Source organism: Panthera tigris, chromosome A2 (genome assembly GCF_018350195.1).
Source record: "Panthera tigris isolate Pti1 chromosome A2, P.tigris_Pti1_mat1.1, whole genome shotgun sequence".
NCBI classification, from domain to species: domain Eukaryota; kingdom Metazoa; phylum Chordata; class Mammalia; order Carnivora; family Felidae; genus Panthera; species Panthera tigris.
This window is the reverse complement of record NC_056661.1, coordinates 59365645-59390368: the sequence shown is the minus strand read 5'-3', so window position 1 is coordinate 59390368 and position 24724 is coordinate 59365645. Positions and strand designations below refer to the sequence as shown.

The following is a 24724-nucleotide window of genomic DNA, read 5'->3' as shown; positions in this document are numbered from 1 at the left end:
ACATGGGGGTTTGATAGAAGAGCCCACTTCCTGCTTGGGCTACAGCAGACATGGGGAGGTAGAGGACCCCCACCCCAAGACGGGAGCAGTAGCCAGTGGATTAGCTTGCTCCCCCCAAACCACAGCAGCTAAGCCCTGTCAAAGAGCAAATCCAAGTGGGCCTGACCCCCAGCAATGGAGGGAGTCAGGAACTCAATACTGAGGGGCTCTCAGAGGGGTGAATTGCTCTGTAGGCAGAAAGGGCTTCAGAGTCCTTCTCACTCAGAAACTAGAGGGAATGCAATTTCAAGTGGTCTTGTAACCTTGGGCAGGTAAATGTCTCTGCCTCAATTTCCTTGTTTATAAATGGGGACAAAAGCAGTTGGGCTAATGGAAGGATTAAATGAGATAAACACATAGTGAGGGCCTGGAACCTCCATGCCTCCAGTTAGTACTACTCAGTGAACTACTGCTTCTCACTACTATTACCACTCACTGTTACCAGGGTAGTCTGGACGGGACTTCTGTAAAAGTGTGTCCTGAAAGGAAGAGAAGCCATCATGGAAGGTAGCCAGGCATAGGGACCTCCCATTGCGGGAGGGAGACAGATTTCATAGGTCCTGGGGGACAGACTTGGCTAAAGGAGGAGGACTGAAGATGTTCCCAGATGAGCAGAGGCTGGGCCAGGACACACCCAGCATGGCCAGGACTTGCAGGGGGAGGAGGGGAATTTCAGAGGGGCAGAGCCGGGTAGGGGTGGAGGGGTGGGATGCCGAGCAAAGTGCTATGTGGGGTAAACTGGGGCAACAGCAGGTAAGTGAGGGTGTAATGTTTGTGCCCTCAGGAGTGGGAGTGCAGAAGGGAGGGCCCCAGAGTCCTGCGGGGTGATAGGAGAAAGAGTGAACAAAGTGGAGGGCTGGGCAGGCAGGGCAGGGCCTGTCCCATCCAGGGAGGCTGCTGCAACACAGGGAGACAGCTGCATCCTGGCACAACGCTTCTGCTGCCCATCCTTCTTCCTCTGCTCTGCATTTCCCAGGTATCGCACCACAAATATCTCACACTCCTAGCTTCATCTCAGCACCCATCTTCTCAGGCTGAAGCTGATGAACATTTTTTACTCCTGCACCTCTCCCCAGGACACCTTCCTTGGGCAATGCCACTCAAGTGCCAGGACTTGCAGGGTCACCAGGGGTACCCACAGAGGGAGTGGAGAGACACGGAAGTCCTGCTGCCACTGGTCAGAACCTTTATTTGCCTTGGGGCCAATTTCTCACCCAAACAAAGGGCACTGTGATTGGGCAAGGGTGGGGCTGTCCCAGCAGAGACAGAGAGTGTGGACAGGAAGGTTTCCAACAGTGTCTCAAGTGGGGTGCTGTGCACTCGGGAGGGGGTGAGAGCATGAGACCTCTGGGGGAGCAGCCTAGGCCTCCCCTTGAGAGGGCAGGCCCGGTTGTGCAGGGCGAGGACACATCGTAGAGAGCGGGGCATTCTCTCAGGATATCTTTCTTCAGTACTCAAAAGTAACTGTCTTGACCCGCAGGTACTCGTTCAGGGCCTCCTCTCCTGCAAGACACCACGTGCCATTGGGAAATATCCTCACAGCAGCCCCTACAGCAGGCCTGACACTGTTCTGAGCACTGCACCCCTGTTGTCACACAGATCCATGCAGCAACCATGTGGGGTCAGCTTAGGCTCAGCCCCAGTTACAGATGAGAAGCTGAGGCCCTGGGGGGTCAGGAATCAGTTGGGTGGATAGGCGGAGGTGAGGATTCCACCACAGGTATCAGAATACAGACCAATCTGGGGCAAATGTTCCAGAAACTTCCCTCCTCTGACTACCTCCTCTCGAGGGATGGCAGCCCCATCAGCCAGAGGGCAGCCAAGAGGCTCTTTTGGGGCCCTTACTAACCAGAGGTGCCTGTCCCCACTGCTGCCCCCCAGCTAATTCCAGGTCATGCCGTTACTAGGAAAGGGAACTCACAGGCACCCAGAAGCTGGCTGTGTTCTGCAGCTGTATGTCTGGCCCCATGACCAGTATGTTGGGTCTGTGGTTGCCTGACATCTCCCCCACCCACTAAGGTTAGCTCCAGGAGCCACACTTCACCAGACAGGGCCTGCTGAGTTCTCTTGGCTCAGCCTCAATGGGCTATTGGGGATGCCTGGTTTATGTGCACAGGACACTGGGGATGAGGTGGCAGCGGAGAGGATGAGCTTGCGGAGCTCGGGGGGCATAGCCTTAAGTGCCAGAGATTAGACCCTGGGGACTTGGCACCCACAGTCTCCTGGATGACAATAGCCCTTGCATATTTCCATGGAGGACACCAAGAAGAGGAGGCGGGAAGAGGTGACAGACAAGGACAAACGGAGCAGGACTGTCCAACATCACACCTGTGCACGTGCATGTGAGCGAGCCCCACCTCTGTGTGCACAGTGTGGTACCAGGCTTTGGGGGGTGTTGTTGGGGTCCCTTTAACCAGCACCTTTGGGGGTTCCCACAGCATGTGAAGGATGGATGGGGGTGGGGGAGAGAAAACAAAATAGCAACCACCTCCCTGAGGATCCTGAGCTGGGTTCAGGGATGGAGTGTTGGGAGACAGCTGCTCTCCCACGCCTTGCCCCCCTCACCACGGCTGGGCCTCAGAGGTAGAATCCCCAACTGGAACCAGTCTTCAACTGCTAGACTCCATAGTGCCAGGATGGGGAGAGTGGCATTCATCCTAAATCATGCAACAGCCCAGGGAAAGAGGAGTGCCAGACCAGATCTCCACTTCTCCTGGCAGGCCAGGCGGGTTGTATGTGGCTACTCACTTGGGTGACATTGTCTCTACACTGGGGACTCACACCACCCCATAGGCCTCCATACTCAGCCTCCATGGCTTCCCCTATTTCTGCGGATGAAGCTCTGACCATGGCCACCAGGACACTGCTCTCTGGCCCCTGCCAGCCTCCCTAGCCTCTTCTCCTCCGGTCCTCCTGTCCCTGAACTGAGGCCCTTCTCTGCAGCTCCAAGACCAAAGCTGGTCTCTCAAGACCTGCTGTCCCTTCTGCCAGGAGCACACACCCTCAGGTCTTTATTCTGCCTCTTCCAGACACTGGTGTCTCAGTGCAGGCACCTCCTCCTGGGAAAGGCCCACCCTGGTCCCCGTTAAAGTCACCTTCCCAGTCTCCCTGGCCAGATCACTCTGTCTTGTCTGCTTCCTGCAGTCCTCACTTTCTAGCAGGATCTTGCATACCGCCTGAATTATCGCTTGTCCCCTCTTGGTAAGAGGTGAGCACTGGCAGCCATCTTGTCAGTGCTACACCCCTGGCCCCCAGGACTGGGCGGGCGGGGGCCAAGAGGCCTTACAGGTGTTCAGGATTAGGTTACCAAGGTCTTTGCCAAAGCCGGACTGCTTGAACCCTCCGAAGGGAGCGGCCACGTCGGTCTTGTTGTATGTGTTGACAAACACGGTGCCTGCCCCCAGCTTGTCGCTAACATACAGGGCCTTGTTGATGTCCCTGGTGAAGACGCCAGAAGCCAGGCCAAATTCTGTCGCATTGGCCCGAGACAGCACGGTGTCCACGTCACTGCGGGGAAAACCCAGGAAGAACTCTGTGAGGAGGGTCATGGGGCCACCCGAGCCATGGGATGCAGGGAGACCTACCCCCCTCCTCCGAGGGGAGGTGCCACCCACTCCAAGCTTCCCATCATGCAGGACCCTCTGAGAAATCATGCTGGGCCGACAGCAAGTATGGAGGAGATAGGGCAGCTGAGAGAAGAGGAAAGAATGACAGGCAGGAGGCAGAGTAAAGTCAGACCATTCTGGTCATCATGGGTGAACCCCTCACTTTATAGACCAGGGGATAGGAGCCCAGAGAGCGGGACAGGCTCAAGCCACACCCACATGGAAAGGAACACCTGTCAGGCATTCCTCATGGAGCTGCCCTGGGGGCATCCCCACCACAGACATTATAGGCTTGAAGATTCAGCACAATATTTGCTTGGTAGATGGCAGAGAAGTGTCTCATTCTAACACAGCATGTGAAGATAATTTTGATAATTTTTTGACAGCTGGAAGTATGGTGTATCGAGGATGAGGTGCCATTCTAGAATCTGCTCAGAAGTGCTACTTTGAAAAATAATAGTCAGGAAAAGAACCTGTGGTAAAGCAATTATGGCCGGTCCCTATTCCTCTCCTGGCCTTGATGACTTGCTGGACCAATAGGAGAGGGGAAAGTGAAGTTCCGGGGTGCCTGAGGCTGACTGATGGTTCTTGAGGAGGCTTACATCTTCCACTGGCCCTCTTTGGGTGAGTGAGGTGCCAAGCAGCAACTGCCATGCCACGGAAAGCCTAAGGGGAGGCCCTGACATGGAGGTAGAGATGGCCAGTCCCATCGAATGCTGACCAAATTGAAGATTCACAAGTGAAATAAGTAACTTGTTATTCCAAGCCACTGGGGTTTGGGATGATTTCTTACACAGCAGTGGATAATGGGAACAGGACCAGCAGGCAGTGAGAGGCATCAGAGAGATGAAGTGGATGCTCTCAGTTGGACCCAGCCCTCCTGGACCTCCTGGGACTCTCCTAACTTCAGTGGTTGACAAGGACTGGGAAGACTAGGCTAGGCTTCATCCTTAGCCTCCACCCCACCTGAATTCTCCTTCTGGCCACACCCGCCACCCACAAAGCTCAAGGGAAGAACCCAGTAAAGCATGGAAGAGGATCCGGTTCTCAAGAGACATAAGCAGGGCACACTACCCATCAGCAAACCGAGAGATGATCATGATGGGCCCAAAGGACTCCTCCTTGGCTATGAACATGTGGTCCTCCACATCCGTGAAAACAGTTGGCTCGAAGAAGAAACCTAAGGGGGAGACAGAGGTCCGTGGTGTGTAGGTGGGTGGTCCTCTCCCAGGCCAGACCTGGTCCTGTTGGCCACCATGCACACATTCCCACTCTGGCACTGCAATTTGTGACACCTGTGTGGTGAAGACCACATGCTGTGGGTGCCTTTCCTGCCTCAGGAATATGAGTCCATGGGATTATCACAACTCTTTCAACTAAACGTTGCTGAGGAAAATGAGGCTAATGCTCAGTGTTGGTCTGTGATAGAACAGCGATTCTGTACCTAGTATAGCCCTTCAGGTGGCTCTCCATCAGTCTCTGTGGAGTAGGTTGAGTAGGGGGAGGTCGCACACGAGTTCTGATAGGATCTCCCAGAACTGCTTCCCATCTCCTTCCAGACACCTCAGTGTGGGAGCTGATGCCCCAGGCACAGAGGCAAGTGCCTCCTGCTCTCCTGTCAACACATGCCCACCACCTACTCCCATCCAGACTGCTGCCCCTACAGGCCCTGGTTCTAGGTGGAACCACCTCTGACCGCAGAAATGCTTCCTCTATTTCTCCTCTAGAAACAGAGTGCAGGGGCCCTGAGACCCTACCTGACTGAGATTTCATTTAGCCTCACTAGGGAAAATTGAGAGACGTGAAATTTTCTCTTTCTGGTTTTTTGAAAAACAAAAAGAAATTAACTTAAAAGTAACTTAAGGGGCGCCAGGGTGGCTCAGTCGGTTAAGCAGCCGACTTCGGCTCAGGTCACGATCTCACGGTCCGTGAGTTCGAGCCCCGCATCGGACTCTGTGCTGACCGCTCAGAGCCTGGAGCCTGTTTCAGATTCTGTGTCTCCCTCTCTCTCTGGTCCTCCCCCATTCATGCTCTGTCTCTCTCTGTCTCAAAAATAAATAAACGTTAAAAAAAATTAAAAAAAAATTAAGAGTAACATAAATAAAATATTCCATATTTTTCACACATTTGTAAATTATATTGTAACATTAATTACAATTTTTAAAACCAAAGTTAGGTATGAGGGGTGCCTAGATGGCTTAGTCGGTTAGGCATCCAACTTTGGCTCAGGTCATCATGTCGTGGTTCGTGAATTCGAGCCCCGTGTCGGGCTCTGTGCTGACAGCTCAGAGCCTGGAGCCTGCTTCGGATTCCATGTCTCCTCTCTCTCTGCCCCTCCCCCACTCACACTGTCTCTCTCTCCCTCTCTCTCTTTCTCAAAAATAAATAAATACTTTTTTTAAAAGTTAGGTATGAACACATATTGGCTCATGTGGTGTGGCCTGTATTCACTCAATCTGCAAACAAACTGTTGCCCATCAGGTGCTGGAGGCTCTGGGCTGGCCAGGCTCTGTCCCTTTCCTGTTCCTTCATATTCTTCTCTGCCCTTCTGGGCCCCATGAGGGGGACTGTATGGCCACGCTCCCTCATCTTCTGGCTTCTAGTAGAGTTTGTACCTCATAGCTCTACCCCTCACCAGATACCAGGAATTCTATGCCTTCCTCTTGGCCCTCAGGCCAGGGGGTGGTGATGGTGGCTCCCCACTGTTCCTGGTTTCGAGGTAATGCATTCCCTCCCCTCACTGCTCTGCAAACCATGCCTTCAGTTCACTCTCTCCAATCAGCCTCTGAACTCTGCAGAGAGTGGCAGTCAGTGGCTATACAATTGTCACTGTAGAAGATGCCAGGGAGCAGCTGTGACACAGGAGCACATATGGTCTGGGTCTGGCTGTTATTTGAGCTGGTTGGTGAATTCACCAGGTGGTGAAACGGGAGCTGGTTGCTCATCAGAGGAGCAGCAAATGCACAGGGAGCAAGAAAAGGGGAGATGTATTCAGAGAGAATAAAAAATGGTTGGAGCATGTGTCATGGGCGAGCAAGTTAGAAACAGATCATGGAAGACCCTGTGTATGAAGTGAGGAGATTGAACTTGTCACTGCAGGGGGATGGGTCCCTGTAGAAATTGCTCCAATGTTGGGGAAGATATAAGCAGACTTCTGGCAGCTACATGAGTGAAGGGTTAGCATGGCTCAAGAGGTTCCTCAGGAAGCAGACATGATGGTCCAGGCAGGACAAGCTGTGGAGAGTTGGCAGGATGGTAGGAGGGATGCAGGGCAGGCAAGAAAGATTTTTAATTTAATAGAATCAGGCAGTTAATTTAGAGTAGGGGATCAAGAAAAGAGAGGAGTCTAATATTCATTGTTTCCTTCCCTCCTTCATTCCATGAAATTAACTCAGGTTTCATATGAGTCTCAGTGCTGGCATGAAGGACCTAATGGTGTAGACAGAGACAGACACAGTGTCTTTCCCCATGTAGCAGGCAGTCTAACAAGGAAGCAGTTCAAATAGTCCATGCTGCAGCTCCTGCTCCTCTGGCTCCAGTGACTTGATCAGATGGAAGATTCCAGAGAGGCAGGTGTATGCTTGGGTCAGGTTGGGGCTGGGGGAACTCAGATGTGACGGATTCGGTACCCATTCAGTTCAAAGGGGCCGTGGACATACAGGTGGAGGTGTCCAGGTGGGCAGGATTTCTGGATGAGGAGGAGCTTGGAGACAGATATTTGGGAGGGTACGAGCCACTGCAGGGGGTGAGATCCTCCAGGGAAAATGTCTGCCATAAGCAACACTCCAAGCTCAGGAGAGACTTGAGTATACCTCCATTTAAGGGACAGGTGGTGAGGGAGGTTCAGTGAAGAGTGGCCACTGAGAAGTAATGCCAAAGATAGAAAGCCATGAAAGCCAGTGCCTTGGAATCCATAGGAGGAGAGAATTTCACAGATGTGGAGAGGTTTATGGCAAATCAAAGTCCACTATGATACACATTAAACCAGCACTGACTGGATTTCAGCTTTGCTGTCTTCACCTTGCCAGTACCACGCCTGGTCTGGCAGGTGTCCAGATAGCCAAGGCCATGGCATCCAGTGTCACAGATGGGCCCTGAGGCCTGGGAGCCTAACCATGGCCTTCACATACCTCCAATTAGAAGTAGACAGGAAACCAGAGGCCATGCTACTGGCCCTTCAGTTCACCCAAGTGGAGTGCTCTGACTGACCTGGCCGAGGGACTTGACTCCCACCACAGACCAACGTGGCCCCTTCCTCCACGCCACGCTGGCAGTACTCTATTAGCTTCCGTAGGTGGGCTTGATGGTTCTGCGGCCCATGGTTGGTGTCCCGATCTAAAGGGTTACCAATCTTCATCCTCTTCACCTCTTCTACCTGTGGAAAGTTCTCCCAGTCAGGTCCTGCTCAGGTGCCCAAGTTCCTGGCAATGCTCCAAACCTGACCCACTGACATTTTTGCATTTGGCCTCCAGCCACTGGCCCCTGAAGAAATTCCACACACCCTCAGGATGTTCCATATTCTGGTTCCAAACCTGCCTTCCAAGCTGAAACCCAAGATGTATCCTATGTGCAAGGAGACCTGAGCGTAGCATCAGATGAGCTGGGAAAACAGAGGTGTCCAGGGATATGGGTGAGGGCCGGACATGGGGCTGGGGGTGGTGTCAACAGAGTGTGTCTCTACACTGGTCCTGTGCCCAGCTTCACAGGCCGAGAAGCTGAAAGAACATTTGTCTGGGGACTCCAGAACATGGGATGGGGATGGGGATGGGGCCAGGAAACACCAGTCCTGCTGCAATGCCCCAGTGGTAAGAGTAGAGCAGAGGGGCCTGGGCCTTGAGTCCACCCACTCCTGCTCCCACTTCTGCCTGCTTCAGGGCCCAGCTTCAGGGCCTCCTCCTTCCAGGAAGCCTTCCCTGTTGCCTCAGCCAACACAAAAGTCTTTGCTACCTGGAGACGCAGGTCTGGGTCTCCACAAAGGATGTGCCAGATGGTGTCTGCTGGATTCTGGGGCTGAATGCAGAGAGTCATAAAAGCCTCTGAGTATGGGATGCTGTGCTATGAAAAAGAACTCAGATGGCATAACCAGTGGGATGTAGACATCAGAACTTCTGGGCTCCAGGCTAGGATCCACCCCTTCCATTTTTCTCTCTCCAGGCTCCTTCCTTGGTTTCCTAAAATCAAACAAGGTCATCTACACCCTCCCTGTGGCTGCATCAAGGTCAGGCCTGACTGGCCATCTCCTCTACCTCTGAGGCGAGGGCTGTCTCACCCCTCCATTCAGGCTCTGCGCACACATTCCAGACAGGCCTAATCAGATGCAGCAGACACTCAAGTCCCCGAGAAACACCCTCTGCCCTTTCACCAAGAACCCCTTCTCTGTGCTGAAGGGGGTTCCCATCTCCTGCTTTGCTCCCCTTCTCTGCTCTCACTTGGCCACCCTCCACCCAATCTCCCTAGGACTCCAAGAGCAATGGTGCTGACCGTCCTGGGTGCACTTCTCCCTTGCTGTATTTGGGAACTGAGATGATCCTGAGAGTTATCCTGGGATTCTGTCCCCTGCCTCACTCTGTGGGAGTTTCATGACTTCCCTGCAGTCTCCAGAAGGGTTGTGCTCCCCATAACCACATCCGCTCAGTGAGCTGCCCCCTCCATCATGATTCTCCATCCGTGTCCCAGGTTCAGCTATTCCTGTGCTGGGCGTGTCACAGCAAAGGACTTGCTCAGCCAGGCTTCCCAGCTCCCAAACTACAGTGGGTTATACAAGTGGACACCACTGTATGCACTTCCCATCGAGGTGGAGCTGGTTTCCCACCCTTTGAAACTGGGGTGGCCTGTGACTTGCTTTGGCAGGTAGAATGTGGCATGAGCAACCTTTGAGAGATCCAAGAGGGCTCTCAACTCCTGCTCTCACTCTTGGGAATCCTGCCACTGGCCCCGCATGTGCCCGAGCACACACTGTGAGAGGAAGCAACACAAGGACAAAGATGAGCCTCCCCAGTGCAGCCACCAGTGCTCCTCCTGGCCGCAGATGCATGAGCCAACCTCAGGTGAACCTGGGTTGGTGCCCACGGTGCCAACCCACAGGACTATGACTGCACAAACAGCATTTACCAAAGCCACTAAGTTTGGGGACTAGCTTATGACATGGAAAAAGCTGTTACACTCCCTTTTCTAGAAGGTCTGCTCCTTTCCTCCCTGCCTTTCATATTTTTACCCATTATGCAAGACCCTCTCCAGGGACACCTGGGTGGTTCAGTGGGTTAAGTGTCCAACTTTCAGTTTTGAACCAGGTAGTGATCTCGCTGTTTGTGGGATCGAGCCCCATGTTGGGCTTTACACTGACAGCATGGAGCCTGCTTGGGATTCTCTCTCTCTCTGTCTGTGCCTCCCCCACTCAAGTGCACATGCACTCTCTCTCTCTCTAAAACAAAAGACCTTCTCCAGAACTCCTTACGAACGCCTGTCCTGCCTTGTCTCAGTCCTGCTCTCTCTTTTTTCCTGGCTTCATACAGTGTGTTTAAACCTGCACACAGGGGTTGTGTTCCAGCATCCCCTCCCTTACCCACTGTGATCAGACTCTCCTTTCCAGGATGTGGGGAAGGGCTCTTGGCTGAAGCTGAGCCAACCAGAGCCCTGTGGGTCCTGCAATCGCTAAATGGACCAGAGATGGACCTGGGACCCAGTCATGCCAACCAACATCCTCCCCCACAGCCTTTTCTAAGAGAGTCAGTGGGGACAGGGTGACTTTCCCTCTGGTTCTATGCTATCAGCGCCATGCCCCTGTGGGCACCCATCCCACAGCAGCTGTGAGAAGTGGTTGCTGATGGTCCCAGGTCCAGGGGGGAACTCCTCTAGTCCATGGACTCTCACAGCCAACAGCTGTTGCGAGGGGATAAATGCCTGGCCCTTGACCCAGGGGTACACCTAAGAGCTGTCCTTCTTGCTCCAGAGCTCCTATGTGTGGGTCAGGCTAGGGCTGGATGTCACTTGAGACCATGTCCTGTCTCTGTCCTCTCCTAGTCCCTCTCACCTCTTAGTCTTCACCTGAGAGCTCATCCTTAGTGAGCCACATGCACCTGAATTCCTGGCTCAGGCTTCACTGCTGCAGACGTGCCCTAGCACAGGCCCTTTCTGGTTATGTCAGTGTGAGCTGCAGGGTTGCTATTTCTTGCTGAAACAATAAAAACCAGTAAAAATGATACGGCTTTGCCTGAGGGTTTCCTTGCTCAGATGAACAGTGCCCGACTCCACCTGGCCCAGCCCTGTCTCCCTGTCCCCAACCCCCTGCAGCCCAAGTCTTCCTGGTGAGGACTCTTCAGCATAACTTACCACCTTCTGCACAAAGTGGTCGTGGATCGAGTCCTCTATGAAGAGCCGGCCCGCCGCAATGCAGTTCTCACCTTTGTTGAAGAAGACAGAGCTCATCCCCTTCAGAGAATGGATAAAGATGCTGGCTTACAACCTCTCCCAAGGCACCATCCCCCCACATCCCATCGGCCCCAGGTAACCCCTTCCTATAAGGAAGGGGAAGAATGTGTATGTCTTGACCTTTGACGGATGGTGGGCCAGACCCAGCCAGTGCTGGGCATACAGGCTCCACTCATTCCTCAGTCACCTCAAGAGGAGAGATGAGTCCTATCCCCTGGGGACACCTGTGTCCACACTGCAGAGAGTGGAGAACAAGTGGGAGTTGGGGAGTGAGCCTGGAGACCCTGTATGCAGGCTTGCTCCCTGGGGTGATACAGGAGGAGTCAGAACTCACCCTCTTGGGGCTGAGCCTGGAGGGTCTGTTAGCTTGGAGCAGGCAGCAGCCCCATGTCTTTGAGGGACAAGGTGCCAGCTCAGGCCTGAGAGAACTCCTGGCAGGGGTCCAGAATGACTGTCCTCAGTGGCTCAAGGGAGCCTGTATTTTGGACCTGGGGAGCCCTATGTGGGGGACCAGGGGAGGAGGGTGAGCCTGACTGCTCTGGGTCAAGCTCAGCTCTCATGGCAGCTGGGATTGCACTGCCCAATGACATGGCCTGAGCCGCTGGCCCTGCAGCAGTGGCCTTGGCACCAGGGTCAAGACCCTTGGGCTGATGTACTTGTCTCCCTCAGTTTCCCTGAGGCTGTACTCTCTTTCCTGTCCATGCTGGGTGTCACATTGTGCTTCAAGACACCTTGAGACTTAGACAGAATGGGGCATATTTGGGCACATGGTTGAACATGGCCTTACTGGCTTGCTCCCAAAGTGTGGAGAGGGGGACTGAGGCGTAACAATGAGTGACAATACGAACATAAGGACAACTGACACACAGCACCTGCTACATCTTCTAAGCCCTTCAGACTTAATAGCATGTTGAATCGCTGTAACAACCATAGGTGTATTCTCCCCATGATACAGGTGAGAATGCAAGGGCCAGAAAAGTTAAGTAACTTGCCTGAGGCTGCCCAATGAGTCAGTGGTGGAACTGGGCAAACAGACATAGCAAAAAGGAAAGGGTTTCATGCTGACCAGAACAGATGGGAACATGGCTAACATTTCCCATTCTGTGAAGCTGATCTCAAATCCTGACAGTTATGAAACATCTTGGGAAGTTTGTTTTTCTGGAAGGCATATGGAATTCTTTGTCCCCTAGGCCCCTTCCTGCCAGTCTAGGCCAATTTTGTGAGTTTGTGGAATCAGCGATGGGCACCCCATGTCCGCCCCCCACCCCCTTCAGGCCGGCCCTCACCATCTGCACAGCCTTGCTGAGGTCACAGTCAGCAAAGATGATGAGCGGCGACTTCCCGCCCAGCTCCAGGGAGACCTTCTTCACGTTACTCAGGGCGCAGCTGAAAGGGACATAGGTTGGTAGGGCTGAGTCCCTGGGAGATGGGGACACAGGGGCTCCAGGTGGAGGAGCCGAGGGAAGCTCCAAAGCATGCTGTACTCAAAGAGCAAGCAGAGGGTCAGAGGGGGCTTCTCCCCACTCCCACACTCATCTGCTCTCCCTGCCTCACTCCTCTCTCCACACCACTGCCTTCCTCCTTCTCCGCACCCAGGCTACGCCCACAGCGGGGTCTTTGCTCTCACAGCCCCTCAGGACCCTTCCTGCTTCACATATCCTTGAACTTCATTCATCACTTTCTTCTGGCCTCTGCTCCAATGTCCCCTTGCTGGGGTGCCTGCCCTGGTTGTTCCCTATAAATTGCATGCTCCTGAGCTCCGTGCCTGATGTGCTTTGCTGTGTGGAGTATTTGTGTCTGACCCTGCCCATCAGAGAATAAGCCCCACCAGGGTGGACAGGCATGTGTCTGGTCATGCAGCTGTGTTTATCCAATGAATAAACCAAACACAGAACCATTTCCCCATTGGCGTGGCTACAGTGTCATAGGGCCTTTGTCCCCTTGGATGTTTAGTGACAGGTGCAAACAGAGAGAAGGTGGGGGTCCATCGCATGCTATATCAGTGGGCACAAAGTGGACTTACTGACACTGTCCTCAAAGGGACACTCACAGGAGTGGGTCAGTGAAACACAAGCATGGCACAGGGTGGGAGTGGTGGGGGGGTTTCCTTGCTCAGGACTTACCCAGGAAGAAGGCTCTCATCTCAGGCGCCAGCCTCAGGGTATTCTTGGAATGTCCTCAGGTGATGGCAGTCCCAGAGCCACAGGACACCCACCCAAGCCCTCCTGCCCTGAAGTCCTCAGAGCTGACATTTACTGAGCCCTCACTCACCCTAGCACATATGTGCTTACATAGGACTATTGCCTACACAGCATTGGGAAGACCAGATGATTTACTTGTAAATCAACTGCTGTGACTACTTGCAGTTAGCCCCTGCCCCCACTCCCTCATCCGTCCATCTGCACCCCAACTATCAGTCTTGCACCACCACCAGCCTCCCTCTCTTCAATGCTGAGGCTTGCTCTGCTGCACTCAAAACACTTCAGAGTTGCTCTTCCTGGACCCATTCACAGGCTGTGATGTCAGCCTCCACTGACCCTAAAGATACACTCTACCAGCCACATTGGCTGTGGCTCCTGGCCCAGAAAAATATGCCATATAAAGCTGCTGTGATCCTCATAAACATGGTGCCCACTTAAGGAAGGCACCAGGGCCCAGGATGCACCCTGTCCCACAAAGGGCATGTGTGGGGCCAAGGGGTGAGAACCCCATCTTGTGGGGGCACAAAGAGGCCCCTGGAAAGCAGGGTCATGGGCTACAGAAGTGTCCCAGGGAAAAAGAACACTGCTCTGCACTGGGGGCTACAATAAGGTGGTGTTTTAACACAAGAGAAGCCTTTCTCCCGTGTAATTGTCATGTCGTAGTTGGACTGCTCTGGAAGGTCTCACACACGAGTCTTATAGCACAGGCAGTGGTGGGTGTTCATGTGACCTCAGAGAAAGGCATCACTATGTCCAACAGAAACTCCAGCTCCTCTCTATTTGTAACTATTACTCAAGTACACATGCCTGAAACCCATCCCCAGAATTCAGCTTCAGTGGGGTGGTGCTGGGGCATCCAGTGTTTGTCTTGGGACAGCCAGGGCTATGAGGTACTGTCCTGCAGTCCAGCCCTGTCTGTAGCCCCAAGCTTGTTGTCTGCACAAACCAGCACCTCGGAGCATGCAAACTCAACTGGTGGGGAAATTGAGGCCTGGAGGGTCAGGGCTTGGCCCTGGTCCTATCATGAATTATTAACAGAGCCAGGGAATAGAAACCCAGGTGGTTTGAGGCAAGTCCCAGGAAAAAGAGACGAAAGGATGTTCTAGAACAGGGCTGTCCAATAGAATAGAACAAAAGCCTCAAAGACCAGCCACAAATGTAAGAGAATTTTTTTTTACTAACCACTAAAAAACAAAAGTAAATTCCTTTTAGCTTTAAAAGAAACACTAAGAAGAAACCAATGAAATTAATTTAAATGTATTTTATTTAACCCAATTCATAAATTATTTCAAACTGCCATCAATATAAAGTTATTAATCAGCTACTTTGGGCACTAAGTTTTCAAAATCCAGGGGGCCTTTGACACTTGAAGCCCATCTCAATTCAGAGCAGCTCTGTCCCAAGTGGCCATGCATGCTCAGGGCCCCAAATCGCATGGAGCCTCCAGCAGCCCCAGGTCTGAGTGTGCTCCGTGGAGCAGCTGCACTGGCCTCCACAGGGGCTGGTCAGAAACTCAGACACTGGGCCTGGACCTGCCTCAAGCTCACACACAGCACTGTCCACATCTTCACACTGTGGCTAGGGGTATCCCCAACACCTACCTTTTCATGATGTGTTTTCCCACCTCTGTGGAACCTGTGAACCCAATTTTCCGCACATCGGGATGGTCTGAGAGTCTCTGGCCAACCAGCGAGCCTGCAGGTTGGAGTCAGTGAGGGAGTCAGGGCAGCCAGCAGGTGCTGAGGGTGAGGTACAAACTCTGCCACCCCTCGCACGTGCCTCTTTAGGCCAGGCCTCTGGGCTGTGCACCCCAAGTACTTAGTACCCTCCATGCCCAGGGCCTATTCCCTCTCTGCTGTGGGCAGAATTGCATGCCCTAAAAATTCATTATGTCAACCTCTAGTACCTCAGATCCGACTGTGTTGGAGACAGGGTCTTTAAAGAGGTAAGTTAAAATAAGGCCATTTTCTCCTTTCTTCAACGCACACTGTCTCCTCAGCTTGACCTCACCCTGGCTCGCCTCTTCAAATGTCATCTTCAGACACATCATCCTCTAAATCTGCCTGCAATCCAGATCCATTTATGATTCCTCTGACTGCTCGGCATCTCCACTTGGATGCCTTGCAGCCTCTCATATTCAACATATTTGACACTGAACTCTTAATCTTTCCCCAGACGTGTTCCTTCTCCGGGTTCTCCATGTCAGTAAACAACCTCTCTTTGCAACCAGTTGTTCAAGCCATGAACTGGGAGTCAGTCTTGATACTTCCCTTCCCCACCTTATCAACTGCCTATTCCTGGTCTCCTCCACCCAGTCACCCCTTCATTTCCATGGCTCCCCTGCCTCTGAGCTTGTAAAACTGCATATGCCCAGGTGCACCTGTGAAGATTCTGGTTCAGTTGGTTTGAAGTGGGACATTCTCATCCTCTACATATACTTAAGAAACTAATTCCATTCCACAATTCTTGTTAAAAAGAAAATAACTGTTTGGGAAAGAAAATATTTGCAAAAGACACATCTGATAAAGGACTGCTATCCAAAATATACAAAGATCTCGAGGCGCCTGTGTGGTTCAGTTGGTTGAGTGTCCAACTTTGGCTCAGGTCATGATCTCATGGTTGTGAGTTTTGAGCCCCACATCAGGCTCTGTCCTGACAGCTCAGAACCTGAAGCCTGCTTCAGATTCTGTGTCTCCCTCTCTCTCTGTCTCTCTCTCTCAAAAATAAATAAACATTAAAAAATATATATATAAAGATCTCAAAAAAAGAATCAACACTAAGAAAGTAAACCACCCAATGAAAAAATTGCACAGGCAGTGTCTGTACACACACCACATCAAGAAGATATACTGATGGCAGATAAGTATATGTAGAGATGCTCAATATATGTCATTAGGGATTGCAAATTAAAACAACAATGAGACACAACTACACAATTATTAGAATGGCCAAAATCCAATACACTGACAGCACCAAATGCTAGAGAGGATGTGGAGAAAAAGGAACTCTCATTCATTACTGGTAGGAATGCAAAGTGGGTCAATTGCTTTGTGAGGCAGTTTGGTCATTTCTTACAAAAGTAAACATAACCTTAGCATATGATCCACCAATCACAGTCCTTGGTATTTACCAAGTGAGTTGAAGGCTTATGTCTACAGAAAACACTACACATAGATGTTTATGGCAGCTTTATTCATAGCTACCAAAACATGGAAGATACTGAGATGTCCTTCAGTAGGTGAATAGATAAATAATCTGTGGCACATCCAGACAATGGAATATTATTCAGCACCAAAAAGAAATGAGCTATCAAGCCATGAGAAGATGTGGAAGAAACTTAAATACATATTACTAAGTGAAAGAAGCCACTCTGAAAAGACTGTATACTATATGAGTCTGACTATATGATGTACTGGAAAAGGCATAGCTATGGAGACAGTGAAAGATTGCCAGGGGTTGGAGGGAGGGAGGCAAAGTAGGTGAAGCACAGGGAAGTCCTAGGGCAGTGACACTATTCCATATGATACCACAATGGTGGAGGCATGTCATAACACATTAGTCATAGAATGTACAACACCAAGCGTGAATCCTGATGAAAACTATGGACTTTGGGTGATAATGATGTGTCAGTGTAAGTTTGTCAATTGTAACATATGTACCACTCTGTTGTGCGATATCGATAGTGAGGGAGGCTGTACACACATGGGGATATGAGGTATATGGGAACTCTCTGTACTTTTTACTCCATTTTTCTGTAAACCTTAAACTGCTCTGAAAAATAAAGTGTATATCATCATCATCATCATCATCATGTTTCAGGCTGTTCAAGAAATATTCACAAGAATGTGTCATATGTCAGACCACAAAGAAATTCTCCATTTTAAGGTCACCTGGGTGGTTCAGTCGATTAAATGTCTGACTTTGGCTTAAGTCATGATCTCACAACTTGTTGGTTTGAGCCCTGCATTGGGCTTTGTGCTGACAGCTCAGAGTCTGGAGCCTGCTTCGGATTCTGTGTCTGTGTCTCTCTCTCTCTCTCTGCCCCTCCCCTGCTTGAGCTCTTTCTCTCAAAAATAAATAAACGTTTAAAAAAAGGACATAAAAAAAAAAGAAAATTTCTATTTTAAAGATTTTGTTTTTAAGTAATATCTACACCAAATGTGAGGCTTGAACTCACAACCCTGAGACTAAGAGTCTCTCACTCCACTGACTGAGCCAGCCAGGTGCCCCAGAAATTCTCCATTTTAGAAAGCAGAATGTTTACAGGCTATTGTGGGTTGGATTGTGTCTTCCCCCATTCATATGTTGATATCCTCAGAATGTGACTTTATTTGGGAATAGTGTTGTTACAGATGTAATTAGTTAAAATAACATCATTAGGGTTGGCCTTAACCCAGTAATGGATTTATTAGGTCAATGGTATCCTCTGACACAATTTGAGAGGTGCCTGGGTGGCTCAGCCAGTTGAGCATCTGACTTTTGGTTACCCATTCAGGGCGTGATCTCATGATTTGTGGGTGTGAGCCCTACATCGGCCTCTGCGCTGACTGTGTAGAGCCTGCTTAGGATTCTCTCTCCCTTTGTCTCTGTTCCTCCCCTGCTGGCGCGCTCTCTCTCTCTCTCTCTCTCTTATCTCCAAATAAATAAATAAATCTTAAAAAAAAGTGGGAGGGAGACTTGAATACAGATACACATAGAGACAAAGTACCATGTCAAGATCAGAGCAGAAATCAGTGATGCTTCTAAAGCTAGGAAAAGGCAAAGAAGGATCATCTCTAGAGCCATTAGAGGGAGCATCGCCTTAGTGACACCTTCCTCTCTGATTTCTAGTCTACTTGGTCAGTATGATTCTGTTGCTTAAGCTACCTAGTTTGTGGTATTTTGTTATGGCAGCACTAGCAAACATGCAAAGGCCATATTCTCTGATCATGACATAATAAAACTAGAAACATAGAAACAGAATTTTAGAAAGAAAAAACAATTGGATTTTTTTAAGTATTACTGAGTCAAAGAAGATGTCAAAACTACAGTTGTATGTTATTTAAGAATAATAAAAATATGAACACAATAAATTAAAAAAGCATGAGGTTGGAGTCACTGCTGAAGATTAGTATGACAATTCCCAGGGAAATAACCATAACTGGTGAAAATGATTTACAAAAAAAAAAAACCAACCATATACAATCTCTGAAAGTTTTCCTAAACTTCCATTTAAGCAAATGAAGAAACATTTATTCAAGTAAATTTACTAAATCTCAGTAAGAACAGTGAGAGTCTGTGGTAACCAAGCCATGAACCATTCTCTCCCTCCATGTGATGGAAACTCTACCCCAGACAGGTGTGGCCACGAAGGCAGGGTTCCTCTCCTCCATTTCCCACTCCAGGGATATAACATCTCACCATTTTTCACCTCCTCCAACTCTTTTAATTTTTTTTAACATTTTTTAAAATTTATTTTTGCGAGACAGAGAGAGGAACAGAGCATGAGCAGGGGAGGGGCAGGTAGAGAAAGAGGGAGACACAGAACACGAAGCAGGTTCCAGGATCCAAGCTCTGAGCTGCCAGCACAGAGTCCTACGCGGGGCTTGAACCCACAGACCGTGAGATCATGACCTGAAGTTGGATGCATAAACGACTGAGGCATCCAGGCGCCCCCAACTCTGTGTTTTAGAGGCTAAATTCTTGCTGACTATGGCTTCCACCTAGTCCCTACTCTAGGGACTAGAGAAGGCTCTAACCCAGGTGTGGCAGGCTGAGACCAGGGGGCCTCATCTGCCTAATCCCAGCTCCCTCATAGGACCCATCACTTGTGCCAGAGGTTCAGAGATTTGGGGCAGGGGGAGAAGATTTCTGTAAGAACCGAGAGCTCCTAAAAAATACTGACTTTATTTGAAACTGTGTGGTGAGGTTGAATTTTAAGGGCATTCTCAAAAACAACGGAGATTTTGGGGATGAGCCCTTAAGAGAAGGCTGATAGCTCTATGACAGCATTAAGGTAAGCATAGGTCAGTTAGTTTACCAGAGAGAACCAGGGGAGAGCCCTCTGGGTAGAGACAAACCTCAAAGTCTGGCCTCAAAAACTACCCCTGCAAAGGGGTCCAAATTTAATTGGATCTTATCATGGAGCAATTGATGTCCCAGGCCATTGTTGAAAACAATAGAGCAACCAGACTAGTTAGTGGAGCTGAACTGCTGAGTATGACACCAAAAGGGCAGATAGCAACACAGAGAACAGGGGAAAAGAGAGTCATAGAGAGCCCTGCTAAAACTGCTATCATCCAATGCTCAAGGCTGTGTCCCTGACGAGTGCCATCACTGGCTACACACCACAGGGCAAATAGACGTCACTCAAATAGCCTGGCCAAGTCATTAAAGACATAAACAAGCAAATAATGAAAACACACTTTGCAAAGGGAAGAAGATATTACCTAAATTGTGCCAGCTTTTAACGCAGCAATGATGCATGCAAAGAAATAGGAAAGCATAACCTATCACAGGATAGAGAAAAATAAGCAGGCAATAGAAGCTGAGAGGGCCCAGACGTCATACTCAACAAAGATGTCAAAGCAGCCATTATATATATGTTCAAAGAACTAAAGGAAACCATGCATAAAGACCACACTTGTCTTCATCTAGTAGACAATATCAATAACAAAATATTTTTATATGTAATTCATTGTCAAATTGGTTTCCATACAACACTCAGTGCTCATCCCAACAGGTGCCCTCCTCAATGTCCATCATCCATTTTCCCTCTCCCCCACCCGCCATCAACCTTCAGTTTGTTCTCAGTATTTAAGAGTCTCTTATGGTTTGCCGCCTTCCCTCTCTGTAAATTTTGTTCCCCCTTCCCTCCCCCATGGTCTTCTGTGAAGTTTCTTAGGATCCACATAAGAGTGAAAACATGGTATCTGTCTTTCTCTGTATGACTCACTTCACTTAGCATAACAGTCTCCAGTTCCATCCACATTGCTACAAAAGGCCATATTTCATTCTTTCTCATTGCCAAGTAGTATCCCATTGTATATATAAACCACATTTTCTTTATCCATTAGTCAGTTGATGGACATTTATGCTCTTTCCATAATTTGACTATTGTTGAAAGTGCTGCTGTAAACATTGGGGTACAAGTGCCCCTATGCATCAGTACTCCTGCATCCCTTGGGTAAATTCCTAGCAGTGCTATTGCTGGGTAATAGGGTAGATCTATTTTTAATTTTTTGAGGAACCTCCACACTGTTTTCTAGAGTGGCTGCACCAGTTTGCATTCCCACCAACAGTGCAAGAGGGTTCCCGTTTCTCCACATCCTCTCCAGCATCTATAGTCTCCTGATTTGTTCATTTTAGCCACTCTGATTGGGGTGACGTGGTATCTCAGTGTGGTTTTGATTTGTATTTCCCTGATGAGGAGCGACGTTGAGCATCTTTTCATGTGCCTGTTGGCCATCTGGATGTCTTCTTTAGAGAAGTGTCTATTCATGTCCTCTGCCCATTTCTTCACTGGATTATTTGTTTTTCGGGTGTGGAGTTTGGTGAGTTCTTTATAGATTTTGGATACTAGCCCTTTGTCCAATATGTCATTTGCAAATATCTTTTCCCATTCCTCGGTTGGCTTTTAGTTTTGTTGATTGTTTCCTTTGCAGTGCAGAAGCGTTTTATCTTCATGAGGTCCCAATAATTCACTTTTGCTTTTTATTCCCTTGCCTTTGGAGATGTGTCGAGTAAGAAATTGCCGCAGCTGAGGTCAGAGAGGGTTTTTCCTGCTCTCTCCTCTAGGGTTTTGATGGTTTCCTGTCTCACATTCAGGTCCTTTATCCATTTTGAGTTTATTTTTGTGAATGGTGTGAGAAAGTGGTCTAGTTTCATTCTTCTGCATGTGGCTGTCCAGTTCTCCCAGCACCACTTGTTAAAGAGACTGTTTTTTTTCCCTTGGATATTCTTTCCTGCTTTGTCAAAGATTAGTTGGCCATACTTTTGTGGGTCCAATTCTGGAGTCTGTCTTCTATTCCATTGGTCTATGTGTCTGTTTTTGTGCCAATACCATGCTGTCTTGATGATGACAGCTTTGTAGTAGAGGCTAAAGTCTGGGATTGTGATGCCTCCCACTTTGGTCCTCTTCTTCAATATTACTTTGGCTATTCGGGGCCTTTTGTGGTTCTATACAATTTTTAGGATGGCTTGTTCTAGGTTTGAGAAGAATGCTGGTGCAATTTTGATTGGGATTGCATTGAATGTGTAGATTGCTTTGGGTAGCATTGACATTTTAACAATGTATTCTTCCAATCCATGAGCGCAGAATGTTTTTCCATCTCTTTGTATGTTCTTCAATTTCCTTCATAAGCTTTCTATAGTTTTCAGCATACAGATCTTTTACATCTTTGGTTAGGTTTATTCCTAGGTAGTTTGTGATTCTTGGTGCAGTTGTGAATAGGATAAGTTTCTTTTATTCTCTTTCTGTTGCTTCATTGTTAGTGTATAAGAATGCAACTGATTTCTGTACATTAATTTTGTGTTCTGCGACTTTGCTGAATTCACGTATCAGTTCTAGCAGACTCTTGGTGGAGTCTATCGGGTTTTCCATGTATAATATCATGTCATCTGCAAAAAGTGAAAGCTTGAGTTCATCCATGCCAATTTTGATGCCTTTGATTTCCTTTTGTTGTTTGATTGCTGATGCTAGAACTTCCAATACTATGTTAAACAACAGCGGTGAGAGTGGACATCCCTGTCGTGTTCCTGATCTCAGGGGGAAAGGTCTCAGTTTTTTCCCTATTGAGGATGATATTAGCTGTGGGCTTTTCATAAATGGCTTTTATGATGTTTAAGTATGTTCCTTCTAACCCGACTTTCTCGAGGGTCTTTATTAAGAAAGGATGCTGAATTTTGTCAAATGCTTTTTCTGCATCGATTGACAGGATTGACATGTTGTTATCTTTTCTTTTATTAATGTGATGTATCACATTGATTGATTTGCAAATATTGAACCAGCCCTGCAGCCCAGGAATGAATCCCACTTGAACATGGTGAATAATTCTTTTTTTACACTGTTGAATTCGATTTGCTAGTATTTTGTTGAGAATTTTTGCATCCGTATTCATCAGGGATATTGACCTGTCGTTCTCTTTTTTTGCTGGGTCTTTGTCTGGTTTGGGAATCAAAGTAATGCTGGCTTCATAGAATGAGTCTGGAAGTTTTCTTTCCCTTTCTATTTTTGGGAACAGCTTGAGAAGGATAGGTATTATTTCTGCTTTAAATGTATGGCAGAATCCCCCAGAGAAGCCATCTGGTCTTAGACTCTTATTTATTGGGAGATTTGTGATAACTGATTCAATTTCTTCACTGGTTATGGGTGTGTTCAAATATTCTGTTTCTTCCTGTTTGAGTTTTGGAAGTGTGTGGGTGCTTAGGAATTTGTCCATTTCTTCCAGGTTGTCCAGTTTGTTGGCATATAATTTTTCATAGTATTCCCTGATAATTGCTTGTATTTCTGAGGGATTGGTTGTAATAATTCCATTTTCCTTCATGACTTTATCTATATGGGTCCTCTCCCTTTTCTTTTCGAGAGGCCTGGCACAGGTTTGTCAATTTTGTTTATGTTTTCAAAAACCAACTCTTGGTTTCATTGATCTGCTCTACTGTTTTTTAGATTCTTGTTTATTTCTGCTCTGATCTTTATTATCTCTCTTTGTCTGCTGGGTTTGGGGTGTCTTTGCTGTTCTGCTTCTAGTTCCTTTAGGTGTGCTGTTAGATTTTGTATTTGGGATTTTTCTTGTTTGTTGAGATAGGCCTGGATTACAATGTATTTTCCTCTCAGGATTGCCTTCACTGCATCCCAAAGTGTTTGGATTGTTGTCTTTTCATTTTCATTTGTTTCCATATAGTTTTTAATTTCTTCTCTAATTTCCTGGTTGACCCATTCATTCTTTAGTAGGGTCTTCTTTTACCCCCATGCTTTTGGAGGTTTTCCAGACTCTTTCCTGTGGTCGATTTCAAGTTTCATAGCATTGTGGTCTGAAAGTGTGCATGGTATGATCTCAATTCTTTTATACTTGGTAAGGGCTGTTTTGTGACCCAGTATGCCATCTATCTTGGAGAATGTTCCATGTGCAATCGAGAAGAAAGTATATTCTGCTGCTTTGGGATGCAGAGTTCTAAATATATCTGTCAAGTCCATATGATCCAATATATCATTCAGGGTCTTTGTTTCTTTATTGATTCTCTGTCTAGATATTCTATCCATTGTTGTAAGTGGAGTATTAAAGTCTCCTTCAATTACCACATTCTTATCAATAAGGTTGCTTATGTTTGTGATTAATTTTTTATATATTTGGGTGCTACCGAATTCGGTGCATAGACATTTATAATTGTTAGATCTTCCTGATGGATAGACCGTGTAATTATTATATAATGCCCTTCTTCATCTCTTGTTACAACCTTTAATTTAAAGTCTACTTTGTCTGATACAAGTATGGCCACTCCAGCTTTCTTTTGACTTCCAGTAGTGTAATATAGTTCTCCATCCCCTCACTTTCAATCTGAAGGTGTCCTCAGGTCTAAAATGAGTCTCTTGTAGACAGCAAATAGATAGGTCTTGTGGGTTTTTTTTTTATCCATTCTGATACCCTATGTCTTTTGGTTGGAGCATTTAGTCCATTTACATTCAGTGTTATTATTGAAAGATATGGGTTTAGAGTCATTGTGATGTTTGTAGGCTTCATGCTTGTAGTGGTGTCTCTGGTACTTTGTGGTCCTTGCAACATTTCACTTACAGAATCCCCCTTGGGATCTCTTGTAGGGCTGCTTTAGTGGTGATGAATTCCTTCCATTTTTGTTTGTTTGGAAAAAACCTTTATCCCTCCTTCTATTCTGAATGACAGATTTGCTGGATAAAGGATTCTTGGCTGCATATTTTTCCTATTCATCACATTGAAGATTTCCTGCCATTCCTTTCTGGCCTGTCAAGTTTCATTAGATAAGTCTGCTACTACCCTTATGTGTCTACCTTTACCTGTTAGGGCCCCTTTATCCCTAGCTGCTTTCAGAATTCTCTCTTTATCCTTGTGTTTTTCCAGTTTCACTATGATATGTCATGCAATTCAAGTTATGTCTGAAGGGAGTTCTCTGTGCCTCTTGGATTTCAATGCCTGTTTCCTTCCCCAGATCAGGGAAGTTCTCAGCTATGATATGTTCAAGTACACCTTCAGCCTCTTTCTCTCTTATTCTTCTTCTGGAATTCCTATGATATGGATATTGTTCCATGTGATTGCATCACTTAGTTCTCTAATTCTCCCCTTGTACTCCTGCGTTTTTTATCTCTTTTTCTCAGCTTCGTCTTTTTCCATAATTTTATCTTCTAATTCACCTATTCTCCCCTCTGCCTCTTCAATCTGCACTATGGCTGTCTCCGTTTTATTTTGCACCTCACTTATAGCATTTTTTAATTCATCATGA

At 48.1% G+C, this 24724-nt stretch overlaps 1 protein-coding gene across 3 annotated transcripts in view; it reads right to left on the bottom strand.

Moving 5' to 3' along the window:
* Positions 1 to 1202: 1202 nt before the first annotated feature.
* ALDH1L1 (aldehyde dehydrogenase 1 family member L1) overlaps positions 1203 to 24724 on the bottom strand; it is a 130394-nt gene continuing 106872 nt past the window's right edge. For 2 of the 3 annotated variants that reach the window (XM_042962562.1, XM_007097394.3), the window contains exons 17-23: positions 14875 to 14968; positions 12359 to 12458; positions 10974 to 11072; positions 7854 to 8019; positions 4719 to 4824; positions 3347 to 3546; positions 1203 to 1542 (exon numbers count right to left, since the gene is read on the bottom strand). In XM_042962562.1, coding sequence (XP_042818496.1) covers positions 1487 to 1542; positions 3347 to 3546; positions 4719 to 4824; positions 7854 to 8019; positions 10974 to 11072; positions 12359 to 12458; positions 14875 to 14968 — 821 coding nt within the window. In that variant the 3' untranslated portion in view covers positions 1203 to 1486. Of the gene's footprint in view, positions 1543 to 3346; positions 3547 to 4718; positions 4825 to 7853; positions 8020 to 8669; positions 8816 to 10973; positions 11073 to 12358; positions 12459 to 14874; positions 14969 to 24724 lie in introns of those variants that run through there. The other variant, XM_042962572.1, reaches the window with a different exon arrangement.